This window comes from Marmota monax, unplaced genomic scaffold (genome assembly GCF_021218885.2).
Source record: "Marmota monax isolate L192 unplaced genomic scaffold, Marmota_monax_Labrador192_F-V1.1 WCK01_AAM20220418_F8-fsc00021, whole genome shotgun sequence".
NCBI lineage: Eukaryota > Metazoa > Chordata > Mammalia > Rodentia > Sciuridae > Marmota > Marmota monax.
Genome location: NW_026695228.1, coordinates 17212638 through 17234117, shown reverse-complemented (window position 1 = coordinate 17234117; position 21480 = coordinate 17212638). Strand labels below are relative to the sequence as shown.

General features: G+C 41.4%; 1 protein-coding gene across 4 annotated transcripts in view; it reads right to left on the bottom strand.

Annotated features, from left to right (window-relative positions):
* The window catches only part of Lars2 (leucyl-tRNA synthetase 2, mitochondrial), a 138129-nt gene extending 116912 nt beyond the window's left edge, over window positions 1–21217 (bottom strand). For 2 of the 4 annotated variants that reach the window (XM_058576516.1, XM_058576517.1), the window contains exons 1-3: window positions 20996–21111; window positions 16546–16800; window positions 10045–10173 (exon numbers count right to left, since the gene is read on the bottom strand). In XM_058576516.1, coding sequence (XP_058432499.1) covers window positions 10045–10173; window positions 16546–16779 — 363 coding nt within the window. In that variant the 5' untranslated portion in view covers window positions 16780–16800; window positions 20996–21111. Of the gene's footprint in view, window positions 1–10044; window positions 10174–16545; window positions 16801–20995 lie in introns of all 4 variants that reach the window. The other 2 variants (XM_046437201.2, XM_046437202.2) reach the window with 2 other exon arrangements.
* Window positions 21218–21480: the final 263 nt, after the last annotated feature.

Here is a 21480-nt window from a genome sequence, read left to right as displayed (position 1 = left end):
GGGGACCACCCAGAAAGTCAGAAGAACAAGATACCACTGCAATGTCTGCACTGAGACAAAGGGAGAAGCATTCAGCAGAGCCCAAAGGGTGACATCAGCTCAGCAGCTCGAACAGGCTCCTGGATAGAACTGGATTAGTGGGAGAGATGGAACCAGGGCAGGGAGGGAGGGCCAGAAATTCCCTAGATTCTCCCTTCCTCCTGCCCTCCAATCTCACCCAGATTTCCTATTGTTCAAAACCAGCTAGAAGCCAATGGACATCACAGCTTGGGAAACAGAACCAGAGGGGTCAGCCTTCTGCCACAGAAATCAAAGCAAGGAATGGCTCTGACAGCAAACTGGCCAAGGACAGTGTGGGAACACTAATAGGACCACAACCCTACCATGATGTGAGATCTCAGAGGAGTCAGGAAAGCTAAGATGCAGGCCAGAAATCAAGGATGGAGGCAAATGGTGGTAGAACCCTGGAGAGGCCAGGGCAGAGCCCAGGGTCCAGCCCTGGAGAGGCCTGGAAGCTGGCTAATAGCCATCCAGGCAAGACTGCCTGCCTTCCTACAGCTGAGCCAGGGTGTCTCAGAGTTGGCAGGTGGTTGGAGGACAAGCAGTCTAGAAGAGAGGGACAGAGGAGAGAGCACGTTCCATATGAAAGAGTACAGAAAAGACTCTGGCAGGACATGCTGTGGAAAATGCCAGGGTCACTGGCTGGAGGAGTCTGCTCAAAGTGGGAGGGTGGTCAAAGGAAGCCAAGCCTTATCTACGTTGTGTTTCTTTTTAACAGGGGCACTACAGAATTTTACGTACAATTTAAAAATACTTTAAGAAGAAAAAAAAAATAAACAGGCAAATGGACAGTTGTTCTCCAACACAGGAAGCAAGCAAGATCAGAGAGAGCGAAAGAGTGTGGAGGCCGATGGGAAGGAACCTGCCCGGTGGACAGAGGTAGCGCCATGTCACTCACTACCAAGGGCCAGCCAGTTCCCTGGAAATAGCCAGCTCTCTCCCTCTCATCATAAGACAAAACTTTACATCTGAAATCAGTACAGCTTCAGACTGAGAGCAACCATGGTTACTGCTTCTCAAAAACGGCTATTCTCAGAGTACCGTGGCGTCTTTGGAGTAGGTTCAACACTATTTCCAAGAAATAAGAAACAGAACATTTAATTTTGTTAGCAAGTACAATAACCTGCATTATTACAGATTGGATATAAAAATCAAATGAATATTTCAGAATAAAAAACAAAACAAATGACGGTACCTAAACTCAAAGCAGCAGACCTCCTCTGGGAATGTGGAGGGACGTGATGGGCAGATGAATCAGTCAGTTTCCAATCAAGGGCCTGGACTGGCCATTCAGCCTCCCCTTGAAATTACATCTGCAAGGATAAGCCCTGGAAATCCACTATCTACTTTCTGATGCTACAGAGATTTGAAAATTTGAAAACTAAATGCCATACGCTGCACTCTCTGGGCACTTCATAAACACCTGTTCACTGGCAACTGAAAGGCCGAGGAGATGTACACTACCGTTCACTCGCTAAGAACTCCCCTTGCTTCCTGATATTTGTGGGTAATTACATTATGGTTATGCAGCTGCCAGACTCATAGCCTCAATTTTCCTCCTCCTCCACAGTGAATAGCAAAAAGGCCCAAGCAGAAAACTATTTGGACAATGCCTGGTGGCTTTTTGCCTAAGACTAATTAGTCCAAGCCCAACTCTGTGAGGGGGACTTGGCACTTTGATGCTTTCATCACCCAGGATTCTGGACCAGAAGGTGCTGGGGAGACCAGCCGAGGTGGGAGGCGGGCAATTTTATTTTCTAACCATCTGTGCATACAACATATGAAAACACAACAAAATCACCATATGGAGCTGAGCTTTAAATATGTCATCAGACGTTCTATGAGTTTGAGAAGCAACCGACTGGCAGGCACTGCAGCCTTCGCTGATTACTGAGATTTACCTCTGGCTTCAAATGGCCGTGTTCAAATGTGCAGAGCTCAAGACGCCCTTTGATGGCTATTATTAATTGGGTTATCCTCAAAAAGTGCACTACAGTTTCTAAAGGGTTTTCTCATCGATTGTCTCACACAAATCTTGCAACAAATCTGTGAGATGGGTAAGGCAGGTGTCGTCACTGTTGATTCCTGATTGACCTGTGCCACTCGGTTTACACAGTCCACATCTCATCCATGTCCCCAGCAGCATTAACTGTTTATGACCTTCAGTTTTTTTCTCACTTCCATGTGAGCTGTGTGCTTTTTTTTTTTTTTTTAAAGTACTGGGGATACAACTCTGAGGGGCTTAACCACAGAGCCACATCCCCAGCCCTTTTTTGTATTTTATTTAGACATAGGGTTTCACTGAGTTGCTTAGGGCCTCATTATGTTGCTGAAGCTGGCTTTGAACTTGCAATCCTCCTACCTCAGCCTCCTGAGCCACTGGATTACAGGAGTGTGCTACCATGCCTGGCTGTGAGCTATGTTTGAACCTAGAGAACCACATCCACTTTTTGCCCTGCAGAGTACTCCATCTTATTCATTTCAGTGCCAAACCTGGAGGAGGACTTGTGTCATAATTACCTGATGGATCATTTAAACTGCAGATTCCTGGGCCCCATGCCTGCCTTTCCAGCAAATTCCTCAGAGGATCATTATGTTTAAGAACTTAATGTTTAAGAACCACTGCTGGACACAGAAAAGCTGACCAAGCATAAATGCCTCTATGCCCAAACTGGCAGCAGCAACTTTGTATTACAGGCTCAAACTCCAGGGCCCTGCACATGCTAAGCAAACACTCCACCACTGAGCTACATCCCTCGCCCTTTTTATTTTTTTGTTTAATTTTAAAACAGGTCTTGACTGGCCTCAAACTTGTGACCCTCCTCCCTCAGCCTCTCCAGCAGGTGTGCGCCACTGCACCCCACAGAGTTTAACTTTTCATTCATTATTTGCCATACATGAGCCCAAAGACTTTGTCATGGGCATTTGAGAGTTTTCAAATTTGAAAAAAAAAAAATTATATTTGAGTAATAAACACTTATTCTAGAACTTATTCTAGACTTAAAGAAAGGAGTTGTATGCTTTAAAGAATATCCAGGGACTCCATCAACTCAAAAATGGTTGAGGCTTACCAAACTGTGAACTCCACAGCAACAAAGGACCCCATAGGGTGCAGATATACCAAAAATGATGGTCCCCATGACCATTAACACTTGACATGCATTAAACACAAAAAGAGTTAGAGAGACCTTTCCTGCCCCTGTGAAGTTCACAATATATTATTGGACAGATAAAAACAACAACACATGGAGAACACAGGGACTTAGCTAAAGTGAGTTTTCAGTTCTGACTGTAAGTGTACTTCTTGATAAATGTGAGCTGGAGATTTGAGGTATAAATTGATGGTAGAAGTATAACTTTAAGGGACCTTGAAGAATGATGAGGCTTGCTTACAGAGGACAGTGAGAGGTACTCCAAGAAGGAGAAACACGGGTAAAAACCACAGAAGTGAGAACAAGGACATTCCTCTATTTTGAGATGAGTTTGTACTTAGTTAAGGGTTGTGGATTCAGAAGGCCTAGGAGGACAGGTTAGGTAGGATCATTGCAAAAAGAAAACTGAAGCAGTGAACAACTTTGGATTCTGTTAAAAATATTTATATGAAGCATGCAGGACATAGTTTAAGGGTACTAGAGAGGAGGGATGCAATTAGGGAGAGTGGCACGGGTGCTTCCTGGTTACTGGCAGAGACAAAGAAAGACTGCTCCATTGCTGGCACAGTAAAAATGCCAAAGGCTGAAATCTGAGCCCAAGTAACATAGCTCCCCAAGTGACAGAGTTGCCTTTTAATGAGGCATGACAGCATGCTTGAGTGCGGGACCACTGGGACCCAACAGCTCTGAGTCACACCCTAGTTCTCTTTCACTCTTGGGTGGTGCGGCAGGATGGGGGACTCATCTTTCACTGGGGGAACTGAGATGATCCCAGCTTTCAGGCATGTTTGTGAAGGCACAGGAGGTCACTGGGATTGAGGGTAATTAATTGCACTCTGATCTCATTCTTCTCCTTTGTACAATCTATTAGTTGCTATGGGAAGAAACCACAGAAAAAGCTACCTTGAACTTTGAGTCATCATTCTTGCCCATTCTCAAAGCTAAACTATGATCCATAGTCTGGCCAGCCTCACAAAATGCAAAGACAAACCACAGACTGAAAGAAGATATTGATACTACATTCAGCTAACAAGGAATCAATAATCCAGACTATATAAAAACTCCTATAGAAAAAAAAAAAAAAGAAATAAAAACTCCTATAGAGCAATAGGAAGAAGACACACAATGCAAGAGGAATTTAGAAATAATATGAGCAAGCCAATCAGGGAAGAGGAAGCTTACATAGACAATAAACAAGAAAAACATCTCAGTCTCCCACAGACAGTAATCAGGAAAGTATAAACTAAAAGCACAAGTGAAAACTGGGGGTATAGTTCAGTGGGCATCCTGGGTTCAATCCCCAGCACCAAACAAAAAAACAAACAAACACAGTTGGATGCTAATTCCTATATACTAATAGCAGAGATTAAAAAGTCAACACTAGTATTTGTTGTCAAGGATATATAACAGTAAAAAAATATATATATATCATTCTTTACTAATGGACATATAAATCACCAAGACTTTGGAGAGCAATTGGGTGGGATGTAGTAATGCTGAGGCTGTTCACACTCTACCTAGCCAGGCCACTTCCACAGGCTGACAGGTCCAGCACAAGGGTATTCACTGGACATCCTTGGGAAACAACTTGAAAATCAATGTGAAAATGGTTAATTAAATATTGTCAAATAGCACCCAAAATGGATGAACTAACTCTAGAGCCACAGAAAGGATAAATCTGGAACTAGTGAGTAAAAATATATGTAAATACTAATCAGATACCTTCTATATTAAATTAAAAACACAAAACTACATGTAAATGTGTGTGTGGTATGTGTGTGTATCCTTAAACAATATATAGAGTAAACACATGAAAATATAAAGGCAAAGCCTTGGGAGAGTGGTTACTTAGCAGTGAAGGATGGGAATGTGACTGTTGAGAGGAATAGCTGAATACTTTTTTTTTTAAAGTATTGAGGCTAACAGGATTAAATGGTACTATATGTTACATCAGGATGGTAGGTTTGAGTATCTGTGGATCTGAATACTTCTATGTTGGAAATGTCCATAGTTTTTAAAAGTATCACATTAAAATAAAAGGAACAGATGAGACTACCTAGGAAAGTGAGTAGAGAAAAAAAGATGAAGTGCTCCAGAATAGAATCTGAGGCAGGGTGGCCAAATTCCTTGAAAAACACAGAATCTTAATACTGACACAGAAAGAAATAGACAATCTAAATAGTCCTATTAGAGAAACAGAATTTGTAATTTTAAAACTTGCCCCAAAGAAAACTCTAGGCCCAGATAGCATCACTCATGAACGCTAACAAACGATTAAGAAAGAAATAATAATAACATATACCACTTTCAGAAAATAGGAAGAAGGGAATACTTTGTAGGTCAAAGTGATGCATGCCCATAACCCCAGCTGCTCAGTAGGCTGAGGCAGGAGAATCTCAAAGTTTAAAGCCAGCTTGGGTGACATACCAACACCCCATCTCAAAATAAAATAAAAAGGGCTCGGGTTGTGGGTCAGTGGTAGAATGTCTGCCTAGTATGCATAAGGCTGTGGGCTTAATCCCCAGGACTCCCCTCTATGTTGCCTAGAAAGAGGAGAAAATTCCATAGCTTGTTTTATGAAGCCAGCATAACCTTAATTCCCAAGAAAATGTCAGATCAATATTTCTCATATACACAGGGAAATTAGCAAATTGAATACAACAATATAAACATCTTTTAAAATATTTATTTATTTATTTTTAGTTGTAGTTGGACACAATATCTCCATTTCATTTGTTTATTTTTATGTGGTGCTGAGGATCGAACCCAGGGACTCGTGTGTGCTAGGCTAGCACTCTACTGCTGAGCCACAACCCAGCCCCTAAACATCTTTAAATCATGGAAAAAAGGTAATGTTCCTCAAGAATGTTTTACTATTGTTAAAAGTAAACTAAGATAATATACCACATTAATGGATAAGAAAGGGCATTTGACGAAAATCAACATTCATGATAAAAATTCTTAGCAAGTTTAGTAATAAAAGAGAACTTCCTGAACCTGACTGTGAGTATGCAAAGATGGAATGAAATAGGGGAAATTATGGAGTAAGTTGGGAGGAAGAAGCCAAGATACAAGAGGAAAACTCAGAGAGTGGAGTCTGATGCCAAGAGAACAGAATGGTTCAAGGAAGAAACATGCCACTGATTGCATATCGCCGAGGCTGAGGAAGATGAGGACAGGGGACACATCTGCAGAGGTCACTGTGGCCAGAAAGACTCACTACATGAGGTACTCCACATTATACTTCCCATAATGCTGTTCTTGGTGTGTCTTAGAAGTACCTCACACATCTTCATTCAAGAACAAAGCAAGCCAACAAACTAACAAATTAATAGGGCAGAGTTGGCTAAATTTTTCATAGGCCTACTGCCTGATTTTCAACCTAAAATTCCAGTGTTTCTATTTAATAGAGTAGAAAACCAAGGGTTTAGAATAAAACTGGTGTTCATTGACCATTTATTGATGAATTAATCAATACACATTTCAGATTTTGTTTGGCAGTCCCAGATTAGATATTTCTGCCCTCTTTAGAGTGAGGATCATTAAGCTCAACTTGAGTTCAAGCCCACATGATCTCAGGGACTTGTCCAGACACTGGGCAAGATTTGAAAATGACAGGGAAGTTCAATAAGTCTTCTTTCATATGGTTGACAGTAAACTGAGGTGAGTTTTTTTTTTCTCTTTTTTCCCCCCTTTCTACATCACTTAAAAACAGCCTGACCAAGTTTGCTGGTTACATATGGAATGCTCTGACTTAACATGAAGTATGAAAATTAGCAAGAAATTAATTGCAATGTAACTTAAAAGGACATCTCCAAAGGACAGCTTGTCATCTTAAAACACAACAACTAAATCGACAAACAGAAAACAAAAAACCTAGGAGTCTGCTGATCACATAGCCTAAGATACCTTAAACCAAATAATAAATAGTGACTTCAAGAATAAGGCCCAGATCCAGGCTGAGCACAGACACTATGAACTGTAGACAAGAATATGCAGTCAAGCTGCTTCTCAGAGGGCAGCTTTGTGCAGCAGGCACCACGCAGAAGAGAGCGGGGATTCATTTATTAAATGGTAGTGAATCACTTTCCTGAGCAGCTCAGAGTAAATCAGATCAGTATAAATAATAATTACAGCTATCACTTGATAAAGGGATTATTATGTGCTAGATACAAGCACCATACATGCACCATCTCATTTAACCCTTCCAACAACCCTAGAGGGAGGAATTATTGTTATCATTATTTTCCTCTTTCCTTTCCATTCCTTTCTTTTTCTCTTTCTTTCATTTTTCTTTTTCTTTTTTTTCATGCTGGGGATCAAGCGCCTTGCACATGCTAGACAGCACTCTACTACTGAGCTACAGCCCTGGTCCATCCCTATTTTTAAAATGTGCAAAGTGGGATTCAGAAACACTAAATGACTAAACAGGATCACACAGCTAGAAAGTGGTACAACACCATTCAAACCATGTCCAATTCCTGGGTCCAGCCTGACTGTGAACTTCAGCGATGGTAGGAAGACACCATTTAACACTTGTCTTTTGAGTCTGAGCTGCCTGGAAGGATCCAGCTCCTCTGGGCCTAGGGCTCTGCCATGAGCTTCTTCTGCAGCATCTCATCTCATTCAAAGGAATTAGAATCCCACATATACACCCTCAACCTTCCCCGTACCCTATCATCAATGCTTATGCTTTGCTATAAATATTTAACCTTCAACAATTTGCCTGCACTCACTAATTGTTCAAAATAAGTTGGCATAAGTAATAATAACAATAACAGCAAGACAAATCTAGTTGAAGGATCACTGTTAGTTAAGGAACTGAATTTTAAGGGACTTAAAACAGTGTGGCTTAGCAATGGCGTATTTGCCTAGCATCTGCAAGGCCCTAGGTTCCATCTCCAGTCAAGGAAGGATGGAAGAAAGAAAGGAACAAAGGGAAGGAGGGAGGGAAGGAAGGAAGTAAAAAAGGTAGGAAGAAAGGAAGGAAGGAAGAAAAGAAATTTTATTTTAGTAAAAAAGCCAATTCATTCTGACCTCTTTCTAACAAACCACAGAAATAATGGCAAGCAATATGAGGGAAAAATAACATGTGATATAACCATAAATCTTTTGACCATCTGAGACAGAATGCAAATCTCTAAGTTTGGCAGTATACAGCTATTAACTCCTCGACAGACACATCACAACTTGACCTCATTTTTAAGGAATACTTCTTGCTGTCAATTTTAGTTCAGCAAAAACCTTCAAACTAATTATGACATAAGATGCACTTACCTCTCTAAAGAAAAAAAGCTTTATAAAAAAAACTGGGAGGTGGCAGATAACACCTGTATAGACCCTGACAAGTTAATAACAGCAAACACCAGTGGAGAGCCAGTAAATGTTGAACAACTGGCTTTCAGGGGGAAAAGCACTCATTTGTAGGTTTGCTGATTTCCAAGGTGTAAACACTCCTACCATAGTGGATTTCAAACTACCCAGATGACTAAAAACAAAATCGAATAGGGATGTATACTTCTAGCTTTCAGGATCTGATGTGAGTAGGATCCTGCCCACAGATGACAACTGCCAATATTTATTGGTAACATACTGTGGTCCCTAGTCATGGCCAATAGGGCAGGTACAATTTTATCTTCATTTTAAAGATGAGAGAAAACTGGGTCTTGAAGAGGTTAATTAACTAGTCAAAGTTTGCACTGGCATTTGAATCCTGGGAGTCCACTTCAATGGTCCAAGCTCTCAGCTCCTCCTCCATCTTGCCTCTTTCCATAGGTGGTTAAAAGATAATTTGGTTACTATCACCCCATCTTATAGTTGATGTCTTGCTAAAGAGTAAAGAGCAGGTTCTAGGGTAGTGGGCAGTGGGGTAAATAGGACTGACCTACATCAGCCACAGAAGGGCGTTTCTCCTCCTCTCTCCTGATAAATTTCACCTTGCCTTTAAGATTCATGTCAGAAGTTTCCTCTTTATCAGAGCTTTCCCAATTCCCCAAATAATATTTTCCAAATATATTTTCTTATAAAATTTTATTTTTTCCCATTATAAAATAAATGCTTGCTCATTAGAGAATGTAAAAACATCTAACATAAAGGGAAAAATCTCTCTCGTGGCCCCATCTGCCATTCACAGCATGCTCTAGTTTGCATCTTAAATGTCACCCAAAGGCCCATATATTAGTGGTATTGGGAGCTGATGGAACCTTTAAGAGGTAGGGCCTAGTGAGAGGTCTTCAGGGGCTGGGGGTGTTCCCTTGAAGGGGATAGTGAGACCCAGACCCTTTCCTTCCTATGTTTCACTTCCTGGCCCATGAGATGAACCATGCTGTGCCATGTGTTGCCCACCATTTGCCATCTGCAGCAGAGGTCTAAAAGCAGTGGGTCCACCTAATGGTGAGAAGGAAACTCTAAAGTCAGGACCAAAATAAACCTTTTCTTCTCTATAAGTTGATGATCTCAGATATTTGTCAAAGTGCTAGAAAATTGACTAACACACAGGATTTGATTCATTTTTCTATTGTGGGTTTCATTCCCCTATATAATGACTATTTATGGATGGGGTGACTCCTTCTGGGAAGACATGAGGGTTACCCACATTTGTATCTCCACCCTTAGCGCAACATGCAATTCATGGCTGTCTTCCCAATTAATGTAGGTGCTTGATTATGATGTCTTCTATGCATAAAAGGAAACACCAAGCTTTTCAATTCAATCCTCAAAGTCATTCTAATAATAACTAAAGTTGGCTGTCATCATTTATCTTGAGCACATGCCACTACACTCTTGTCCTGAGTGGCAGAAGAGGGCTGTCTCAGCAGGCATCTTTCCTTACCTGCATTCCTCTCATCTTCTGGAACCGTGCGATGGTGTCACTGATAGTGTAGACACGCACGTGGCCCATATGCAGCTTGCCAGAAGGATAAGGGAACATGGAAAGCACATAAAACTTGGGCTTTGATTTCTAGGAAAGAATAACAAAGGATGACAATGAGTATTTATTAAGCATTTTCTGGGAACTCTGCATGCAGTAATACTTTGGCACTTTATTCAAGGTAACAATTTAACATTTAAAAAATTTCCTTTGAATAACTCTTCTCATTATGTAAATTGACAAAAACATTAAAAACCAAAATTCAAAGCCCTGGTTTAAGCTAAAAAATGTCCAAAATAACACTGAACAACCTCAAAGTACTAATTACCTGTATATATTTTTAATTTTGTTTTTTCTCTTCTAAAAGCTTCTTTTTTTTTTTTTTTTTTTTTTTTTTAAGACAGCTTCTATCTAGGTCATAAAGAACTGTTTTTCCAAATGAAGCTCTATCATATATATCCATATGATTCAAGGAAACAATAGGTGAATTACATAGATGAGACATCTCTAAAAATGGAGCCCCTTCCTAAATTCCCTTTGGTGCATTCAACATTAAGAGCAGGATCATAAATACCTGTTTGGATCCTGAATTTCCCCACTGTATTGTGAGTTTATCTTTCAATAGAAAAAGTTGAAGTAGAAAGTCATGAGAAAAATCTTAACCAACAAAAGCTAAAGGTTGCTGTTTTCCAGGGATGACAGACAGAATTATGGAACTCTCCAGCTTCCAAAGCAGCAAGATCATGAGAAACACAGGAAATCTGTACATTGGCCTGAACAGAGTGAAGACATAGCAGGTGGTTTTTACTAGGTCACTGACTTTTGGTACCTGGGCTATTGCATTGGTAAGATGGTAAATGTTGTCAAGAATCTGTACACATGAGGAAAAAATGCTCCAAGGGAAATGTGGGAGTCACTGAATTGATTCTTCTTTGGGGAACCTTCTTAGGGGAACCTGTTGTTCAAGGGCAAGTACTGTGGTTTCATTTTTGTTTGTTTGTTTGTGTCTGTGTGGTGCTCTGTATGGAAACTGGGGCCTTGTGCATACTAGGCAAGTGCTCCACCACTGAGTTCCACCCCAGCCCAAGGACTGCTTTATCCACCTCTCCAGCCTCCCAACAGGAGTTTAATAACCTTTGGATAAATGTTTTGTTGGCCTCTGTTGGAACACTTTTTACCAAAGGGCATTTTCCCCCAGAAAAACCTTACAAATCCTGTCTGGGTAATGGGAGGCTTTCCTTAAACCCTCCCAGGGTGTGTGTTGGGAGTGGGAGGTCCCCCGACAACAGGAACTGCTTCTGTTGGTCACTGAGGGGGGACCATCTGCTGCTACCTCTGTTGGGTTTCTCTCTGCCTTCTAGGTCTCCCTTTTGGTCCTTAGTCTCTTCCCAGAGGACTGCAAGACTTCTTTGAGGCTTTGTTTTCCCCAAAGTAATAGAAACAAAGGAAAAACAGAATATTCATAACCCTTCTTGTGTACAGGTACAGGAGAATAGTTTTAAAATATTGTTTGCCAAGCACATGCATAACTGACAACGGACAGAGCCAACTGTACTCAGGTGAGTAGAAGACAAAAGAAATCAGGCTCTTGCCAAGTTCTTGTCTTTCCTTTTTTTTTCTATTTTTGGTGGTACTGAAGATTGAACCCAGGGGCACACTACCCTCCAGCTTTATCCTCGGCTCTTTCTCCATTTTTTGCAGTACTGAGGATAAAATCCAAGGACAATTCACCCCTGGGCAACATCCCCAGTCCAGTTTATTTGAGGCAATTTTATGGTTTAGATATGAGGTGTCCCCCAAAAGCTCATGTGTGAGACAATGCAAGAAATTTCAGAGGTGAAATGATTGGGTGGTGAGAGCCTTAACTTAATCACTGGATTGATCCACTAACTGAGTGAAAACTGCAGGCAGAGAGGGTGTGGCTAGGGGACGTAGGTCACTGCAGGTGTGACTTTGGGGTTTACATTTTGTTCCCGTTGAGCAAGAACTCTCTGTTTCCTTGTTGCTATGTCCTGAACTGCTCTTCTCTGCCCTGTCCTTCCACCATAATGTTCTGCCTCGACTCAGGCACAGAGCTATGGAGTCAGCCACCAATGCACAGAACCTCTGAAACCGTGAGTCCCAAATAAACTTTCCCCCCTCTACATTGTTTTTGACAGGTCTCTTGGTCACAGCAACAAAAAAAGCTCACTAAATTGCTGAGACTGCCCTCAAATTTGTGATCCTCCTGCCTCAGCCTCCCGAGAGACTGGGATCAGCTAGGATTGCAGGTAAGCACCACTGCACCCAGTTCTTTAGAAGTTCTTTGACTTCCTTCAACAAAGAAGGTATAAAACTTTAACAGAAGCACTAATATGTGGAAAAAAACAACTAAAATGGAACATCTCCTTGCACTGACTATCCTTTAGAAGTTACCAAGGTAAGGAATACTGCCTGGAGGAAAGGAACAAATAAGGCATCTAGAAAATCTAGAAAATCATCTGAAACTGCTGAAATGACAACCAAATGGGGTGGTGAGCAGGATACAGGTCATGCCCTTTGATTAGAAAAAGCTCAGGAGTGTGACAGCTGAGATTCAGGGGTCAGTGGGAATTCAGCTATTAAGAAGGGGAGTGGGGCTGGGGATGTGGCTCAGGGGTGGAGCGTGTGCCTATCACACAGAGCCCCAGGTTTCTATCCACAGCACCAGGCAAACACAACAGGTGACAGAAAATCCTCTCAGCTTATAAACAAGTCCCTCAAGGGAACGGCAACAACTTATTCTTTAACTTAATGCAAAAATCAAAGCAAGAAAACTCTTCATTTTTTCCAAAATCTTTTTTTTTTTTTGGTACTGGGGATTGAACTCAGGAGCACTCGACCACTGAACCACATCCCCAGCTCTATTTTGTATTTTATTTAGGGACAGGGTCTCATTGAGTTGCTTAGTGCCTCACTTTTTTGAGGCTGGCTTTGAATTCATGATTCTCCTGCCTCAGCCTCTTGAGCCACTGGGATTACAGGTGTGCGCCACCACACCTGGCTTAAAATCTTATTCTTTCCTACAACGGATGAGGCCTATTGCCTTTCCTTTTGGAATTTTAGGGATATGGGAAAACACCTTGTTAGAGTTCTTTGGGAATGAAAGAAATAGAATGTTATTTGTTGACATATGCTATTTCTAGTTTTTCCTGTAGTTTTTCCTAAAACATTTTTCTTATATTATAATCACCTTATTTTATTATACTAACATTTACTTTGTTACATTACCCTTATTTAACAATCTTGCCTCAAACATTTTCCTTATACATCTTCTTCTCTAGCATCTCCTGTTTGTTCAATGAAGATTTAATTACTAGCAAAATCAAACTAAGTCAAACTCCAAACTTATAAAAGATGTACAGAGAAGGACTGCTAGCAAGTCTTTAATATTCATGAATATTTTTGTTTATTGCAATAAATGTATTCAGCCTACTGCCTGTCTCTGCCTTTTGCTTTTCTGTTTGAATTAAGTCATTTTCCTCTGTGACAATGAAATGAGTTCTATCATCTGGGGGTGGAAAGGAGAGAAGTTATGGGACTTTGTTATGATTGAGCAGAAATCTGATTGAAAGGGAAATTTTCAAAATTATATAAAAGTCTAAAAATTTAAGCCTTTAAGATAAATTAAGATTATAAGCATTGGGGAGAGGAGGATTTTTATAACTGGGTCCTATTATTTTTGTCAGTTTCTGACTTCAAAAGATGACGTCTGCCTCTGTGTGGCTCATGCTCTGAAGCTGTCGCTGAGACTAGAGGGTGGCAGAATCAAAGGAGCACCCCACAGGAGTGCAGGGCCCTAGCTGTCATCCTAGCTTTGCTACCAGCTGTAAGGCCTTAGACAAATTCCTGTGCCTTTCTGGGCTCAGTTTGTTACCTATTAATCAAAAGAGAGGCAAAAGAAAGTTCCAAGCAGCTGGGTGCGGTAGCACATGCTTGTAATCCCAGTGGCATGGGAGGCTGAGGCAGGAGGATCACAATTCAAAGCCAGCCTCAGCAACTTAGTGAGGCCCTAAGCAACTCAATGAGTCCTTGTCTCAAAATAAAATATAAAAAAGGGCTGGGGATGTGGCTCAGTGGTTAAGCACCCCTGGGTTCAATCTCTGGTACCAAAAGAAAAAAAAGAAAGTAAGTTCTAAGTAAAAGCACAAACTCAGGAATGCAACAGGCCTGGGTTGGAATCCTGGCCCTGCCATAGGCTAGCTGTGCATCTTGGCAAATGACAACTGAGCTTTGGCTCTCTTACTCCCCAAATGAGAAGAACAATACCTATGCTCAGGGTTGTTCCAGGATTAAAATGAAATAATTGATGGAAAGATGGCACCTGGCACATGGTAAAGAGCTCATCAAATGGCAATTCTTTTTTAAATGGTGATTAGGATGAGATGATAAGACATCTGACTCACTGGGGTGGATTTCAAATGTACCCAATACCACAAGGAGACTGACTATATATAAATGCTTCAAAAATCCCCCAGCACCCAGTCAGAGTCTCAGCTCCTGATAAAGATAAACTACATGTTCTTTTATCCACTTGTATCTTTTATTTATATAACACTTCAGTTTGTAAAATGTGGTCAGACACATTTCTCATTTCATTTTCAAAACAATTCTGTGAGATAAACAATGCAAAGAGCTTGAGAATCAAGGAGGTAAAATGATAGCCCTAGATCATAAGAAATCACTTCTTGGGATGTGCAGTGTGACAACCCTTCAGGTCCTCACTGGGTGCACTCTCTACTTCCCTCTTCCTGACATGGTACCCACAGGGTCCCACACAATATCCCTTAGGCCATTTCCCACATTATCAAACCATAGTTTATTTTCTTCCATTTAATATTTTTAAAAAATTATATGCTTAAGATGAATGAGATGTCACAAAGGCAGTAAGCTACAACTTCAAAATGTTTAGAAGTCACTAAATTATAATCTAAACTGAAACGGGTAAAAAAAAAAAAAAAAGTAAATCTTACTTTACTTGTTCAGATCTAAACTGCTCCCTAGAGTCTAAAACACACTTAGTTATGTTAGTCTGGTCATGTTGACCCAAAAGCTTTTCACTTCCTAATGAGGTAAAAGTCAAGCTTTTACTGTAAAATTATGCAATAAATTCAAGCCTATCTTTTTATTATTTCATTTTGTTATATGCTACACCTCTCTTGATTTTTAAATTTTCTTCCTACCCAGTGCCAAAATCATCTATCAGGTGAACACAGTAGCTCCCCTCCTCAAGTCCATTTTTCTTAAGCATCCATCTCACAAGGAGGAGTGTGACAGGGGTGGGAACCAGGTGGTGGGAAAGCCAAGTTCATGGAGTGTGTCTGGCATAGCCACATTCAACTGCTTGCCTGGGACCTAATCACTAATTCAACAGAGCAGGACTATTTGACTATTAATAATACAAAGGGACAGTCAGAATTTAAGAGTAAAACTCTTACAGTGCATTTCTCTGATCAGATTGGGGTTGTAGCTTAGTGGTAGAGCACTTGCCTCGCATACATGAGGGACTGGGTGTGATCCTCAGCACCACTTAAAAATAAATAAATAAACATATTGTGTCCATCTACAACTAAAAAAATAATAATAATAAACCCTTAAATATATCATGTAACAAACCATTATCTTCCATTTGTCATTCTGACCAATATCAAGAAGAAAGGATCAATATGTCTAAGACTCCTCCCCAATGGGCTGGCCTCACAGAGGAGGAGCAAAGAGCTCTCCATGGAAATCAGCCATTGCCAAGTACTTAACACAACCAATTCTGGCAGAGTATCAAGTTGGTACATGTGGACCAGAAGCCAAGGGTCCACTAACTCTTTGACCGCTTCTGTAAAATGGCACATGCCTGAAATCCCTCACAGATTACAGGAAGGCAATGGTGCCTCCTCCCTCCCTTCTCTCTCTGCCAGCCCAAGATCTGTCCAGCAGCCTTCACTTGCCTTCCAGATCACATAGGAAGAAGGCTGGGACCCTCCCCACCCAAACCAGGATGAAGTGAGAGAATAGGATTGGAGGCCAAGGTCATGCCAGGGGAGGGGCAGATCCTGTTCAACACGTGCTCATTTGAGGGGTCCAGGCTCCTCTTTTGGAGACTTACATCTGGCTGCTAGATCTGTGTGCTGCCCACAAGGAACCACGAAGGACCCCAAACCTGTCGATGCTCTTGTTTTGATGAGTGTCCCCTGACAAATGCTACTCCCGAATGCCTGGTGTGGTGCTGTCTGCTATGCACCTTGTGGACAATATTGCCCCGTACACACGCACACGCTGGGAACTCTTCTAAGCGTTATCCTTGTGTCATCTCATTTATTCCTCACATTCCACCCAGGAAGCAGGTGAACGCTGCTGCTTGTTTTAGATAAGAACACAGAAGCCAGGCAGTCTGACCACAGAGTCCAAGTCCCTACGCCTTCTGCTTTACGCCCCCAGCCCGGTACTCACATCAGCTTCTGAAATTTTGGAGGCCTGTTCTTTTATTCGTTGATGCCACCATTCCTCAACATCCTTTCTTGTCTGCAATGTATACTCTTTCGTCCACTTCCCAGTGGCACTGTAAATACTTCTGGTATATTCTGGAATCACTCGCCTTTCCCATTTGATGATGTCTGGCCCACCCTTTAGCTGCCTTCTCAGAAGAGAAGCACATAAACCCAGTCTCTGCCAAGCAGGAGCCATTCTTCAGAACACAGGAAGGCACTGAAAAAGAGGACACAAGACAAGCTCACAAGCTGCCTAGAACCTTCTCAAAGGATCTTCTTTCCCATCAGCACAGCCCTGTGTTTCCTGCCTGCTCACTTGCTTTCTCCTCTTCTTCTTCATTTGTTTTTTCTCGAAAAGAATATTTTAGAAGTTCAGTTCAGCTCATACAAATTCCTGAGTGGAAAATATAAAAGTGATTCATGCCCCCAAACACCAAAAACACAAATAACCTATAGGAACAAAGGGAGCCTGCTGCCTGGGCCAGCTCCTGCACAACCTCACAGATTACAGGAAGGCAATGGAGCCTCCTCCCTCCCTTCTCTCTCTGCCAGCCCAAGATCTGTCCAGCAGGCTTCACTTGCCTTCTCTCCTGGCCTCAGCAGAACTCTAAGCACATTTGCCTTGGCCCAAGGCTCAAAGAGCAGAAGAGATCTGAACACAAATCTCCTAGAAGAAGCAGAGATTCTAAGCTATTATAGCATTTTTTTCATACATATTCTTCTTGTTTTTTTTTTTTTTTTAGTTGTAGTTGGACACAATACCTTTATTTCACTTATTTTTTTTTAAAAATGTGGTGATGAGGATCAAATCAAGGCAAGCGCTCTACAGCTGAGCCATAACCCCAGCCCCTTCATACATATTCTAAGTTAAATAGACTTTATTACCAGAAATCCTCATTATTTAGAAAATTATTTATTCATTTGATTCTTCATTCATTTACCAAATATTTATTTATTCAGTGCCTATGGACCTAATGGATACAGCTGGGAACAACTTCAACAACAAAAAAATAGTCCCAAGCTGCGGGTGCAGCTCAGTGGCAGAGCATGTGCTTAGCTTGCAGGAGGACTTAGGTTCAACCCTCAGCATGGTAAAAAAACCAAAAGCAAATGAAGTCCTTTCTTTCAGGACAATTATATACTAGAAGAGAAACCTACAAATAAACATAACATAACGTGCCACAGTGGGGAGTGCTATGTAACATTTTAGAATACAACCCATATATTGGACCCACCAGAATATCTGTTTGTAATTCAAAATTTAACTTTAGTGTGTCATTGGTTTCCTCCACAAGCGAATTCTGGAAATGACCTCATTGAAGAAGTTTCTTTCTGTTTTTACTGCTGTTTAAAGGGTTGAGGTACAATTTGAGTAAATACCCTACACTTTCTGCCTTCTTGCATAATAGCCTTGGAGAGCTGCTAGAGTGAGAGCGAGGAAAAACAACAGATGAAAATAGGTCTTACAAAAGAAAAACAAGTTAGTACGCTAAACTGATGTTAATTCTGATTCTCTCAAAATTCTTTCCATAGCTACTAGAGTTTGGCCTATTCCACAAAGATACTGGATCACAATGTTGCCAGGAGGGTCATTAAAGGTTTATAAAAGTGGGATTCACACTCACATAAAATGGCATTCCAGTGTTGGCACTTTACTAGTTTATCTGCCAAAGCTCTTGACATACCAATTCTCACTGCATTTAACACCTCTTGCTTTTTTAGGGATGAAATCAGAGACAGACTAAAAAAATTCTCCATATCAACTGGGTTTGACTATATTACAATATGTAGATGGGACTATAGGCATTAGGGTGAACCACATGAAACTGGTTAAATATTAGCAATTCTATATAACCAACCTAATGTACATAGACTTTGTATAATGACATCTGTTACATTTTATTTTTAGGGTTTAGGTTTCTATATAATTAGAATTATCTAGAGGCGTCATAGAGTTTATGGTTTTCTTGCTAAGTCAGCATTTCCATACTTTTGTAAGTCAAACAATGTCTGTTTAACAGAAGGCACATAGATACCTGTCTTTTATGTAAGGAGAGTGTTCTGGGCTGTCCTCACAAACAGAAAGAATGAAAAGTAACAAAATCATAAAAACACAAACTGACCTGAACTGCAATCTGACAAGGTTTTGGTTTCATTGCTGGTTAGCCATCGTGATGAATGAAATATGAGAATGTAGACAGATCACCAATAGGAGTAACATGAAGGGCATTCCTTCACTCAAAATTCTAATCCTGTCTCTAGAACTTACTTATTCTATACAACAAATCATAAGCAATACAGAGTACAACTCCCTGTCTACATAAGAATAAACTTTACATAATACTGGCTCCCTAATAACCTCTCCTTTGCATCAATCAATGGACTAAAGAATCCTGAAAAGGAACTGGGTATATAAATTTATTTGAAGTTTATAAAGAAAAAAGCACAAACTGATGAGAAAATGATGCTATTCAATGAATGGGGGCAACTTTCGAACTGGAGCCCCACCTCAAATCATACACTGGGGTAAATCCCAGATAAAGAATGTTTTTCTTAAACATAAAACAAGATAAAAACAGATGGGTATTTAATACACTTTTACAAGGCACACAATGTTCTATTCTGATCATAAAAACAATGGAAACTTTCACAAAGGAAAATATTAATAAACATAGCTCTAAAAATGTAATAATGTCTGTATATCAAAATGTCATGAGCCAGGCACAGTGGTGCACACCTGTCATCCCAGCAGCTCAGGAGATTAAGGCAGGAGGATCTCAAGTTGGAGGCCAGGCTGGACAACTTAGTGAGATTTAGTCTGAAAGTGAAAAATAAAAAGGGTTGGGAGTATAGCTCAGAGGCAGAGCACTCCCAGGTTTAATTCCTAGTACCAAAAAAAAAAAAATCTGAACAAAATTACTAGAGGGCAAACAATTCTGAAAGACCAAAACTACAATCACACAAGGTTATCTAACACTAGAAAAATTTCACATGAGAAGAGAAACATTCAAAACCTAATGTTAAAAATGGGCAAAGGTATGGGCTGGAGGTATAGCTCAGTAGTAGAACAACTGCTGAGCATGCCCAAGGTCCTGAATTTGATACCTCACACCACACACACACACACACACACACACACACACACACTTTTTAAGAATAAAAGTCCAAGGGATAGGGGTATGGTTCAGTGGTAGAGCACCCCCTCAGCATTTGTGAGGCCCTGGGGTCAATACCCAGCACTAAAGAACAAAGATGCACAGAAAATACTGTTTAAGTTTTGGGGCTGGGGAAGTAGCTCAGTGTTATGGTGTTTGCCTAGCATGTGCCTGGCTCTGGCTTCCATCCCCAGCATACAAAAATAAAGTCACACCCTTTATCTTAGAGGTCCCCATACCATTCTCAGATTATTACACACTACCAGCACTCACTAGGAACCAGTCTGTACTCATAGTTCTGATTTTTACAGAACTTCCTGGGTCTCTGCCTTATTCCCTTCCTTTACTTTCCAGGCCCTGTTCTAGGTCATTCCAAATATCTCTCCATGGAAGGCCTAATGGGTACTGCCTCTTCCTGATATCAAGAAGCCACAATTGTATCAGAGAACTATGTGGATACAATGAATGTGAAAGGTGTAGCTCATGTCCTATGCTTATGTTCAACTTGGCCTTTATCTTCCCTAACTCTGGCTCATCCAGTTCCTTCACTTGTTTGTGATCTTGTCTTCTCTTCCCTTTCAAAGCAACAGTTCCTGCTACTCCATCCTTCTCAGTCCTGACCTCATCTCACTTGGAGCTTGAGGCTGAAGTTTTTGAGAATAGAAGGGATCTGAGAACTGTACCCAAAATAATGATCACACAGACAGAGAAACCTAGAAGAGTAGAAGACAAAAAGAAACAGCCACATGGGAGAATTACAGGAAGGCATTTCTTTACACCCAAAATAAAGTGCAAGCAAGTCTCTGGGAAAATTCCTCTTAATGAAACTAAGTTTTAAAAAGACATGCTTGTGTTTTGCAGCTAGTTCCCTGTGTGACCTCAGGCAACTTGTTTCCTGTCTGGAACTTCATCTTCCCTCTCTGTAAGCTAAAGATGTGGACCCAGATGATTTTTAAGGCGCTTCAGGTTCTAACAAGCTGTGGCAATGACCTGTGAGCCCCAAAGATGCAATGAATTATCTTTGACTGGATCTAAGCCCCAATCCGGTCCAGAGGTAAAGAGCCAGGGATGAACCAAGGTAGAGAAGCTGCAGAGAGAGGAATTTCGAGTATATAACCATGTGAAGATGTGCGTTTTCTCTGGGAAGGGGTCCAGAGCAACGGGATCCAAGGCTTAAAGCGTCAGAAGACTAGGATCTCAAAGACTTTTCCAGTTCGGAAACTGCAAGGTTTCAGGACCACGTAACCCAGCCCCCACCTTTCCTTCTTGCCCCAGCAAAACGGAATCTCCCGATCCGGGATGAGAATATCAATAAGGCCTCTCTCGTCCCGCTGAGCTCCGGCAGGGATTTACCTGCTCACAGGCTCTGGCCTGCAGCTCCTCTATGCCTCGTTTCTCAAACCTTTAGGCATACACGGCCCCGCCAGTCACCATGGGCGCCGCCATCTTGGCAGAACAACAACTTTATCGGTCGCGGCCGTCGCAGACACGAACAGGCGGGCGGGGCCTGGGACGAGGATATTGGCCTGTGGGCGGCTCCCAGCAGCACGCGGGCGGGGTGGGGCGGGGCGTCTGGCGGTTGCCCCGCCCACCGGCCGTGCCGCGGATTTTGTGGGTCAAATTATTACAATGTGGCCGGGGCCTGGTGGGTGTTTACTTGTAATCCCAGCTATTCGCGAGGCTGAAGCAGGAAGATCACCAAGTTCCAAACCTGCTTGGGCAATTTAATGAGACCCTGTCTC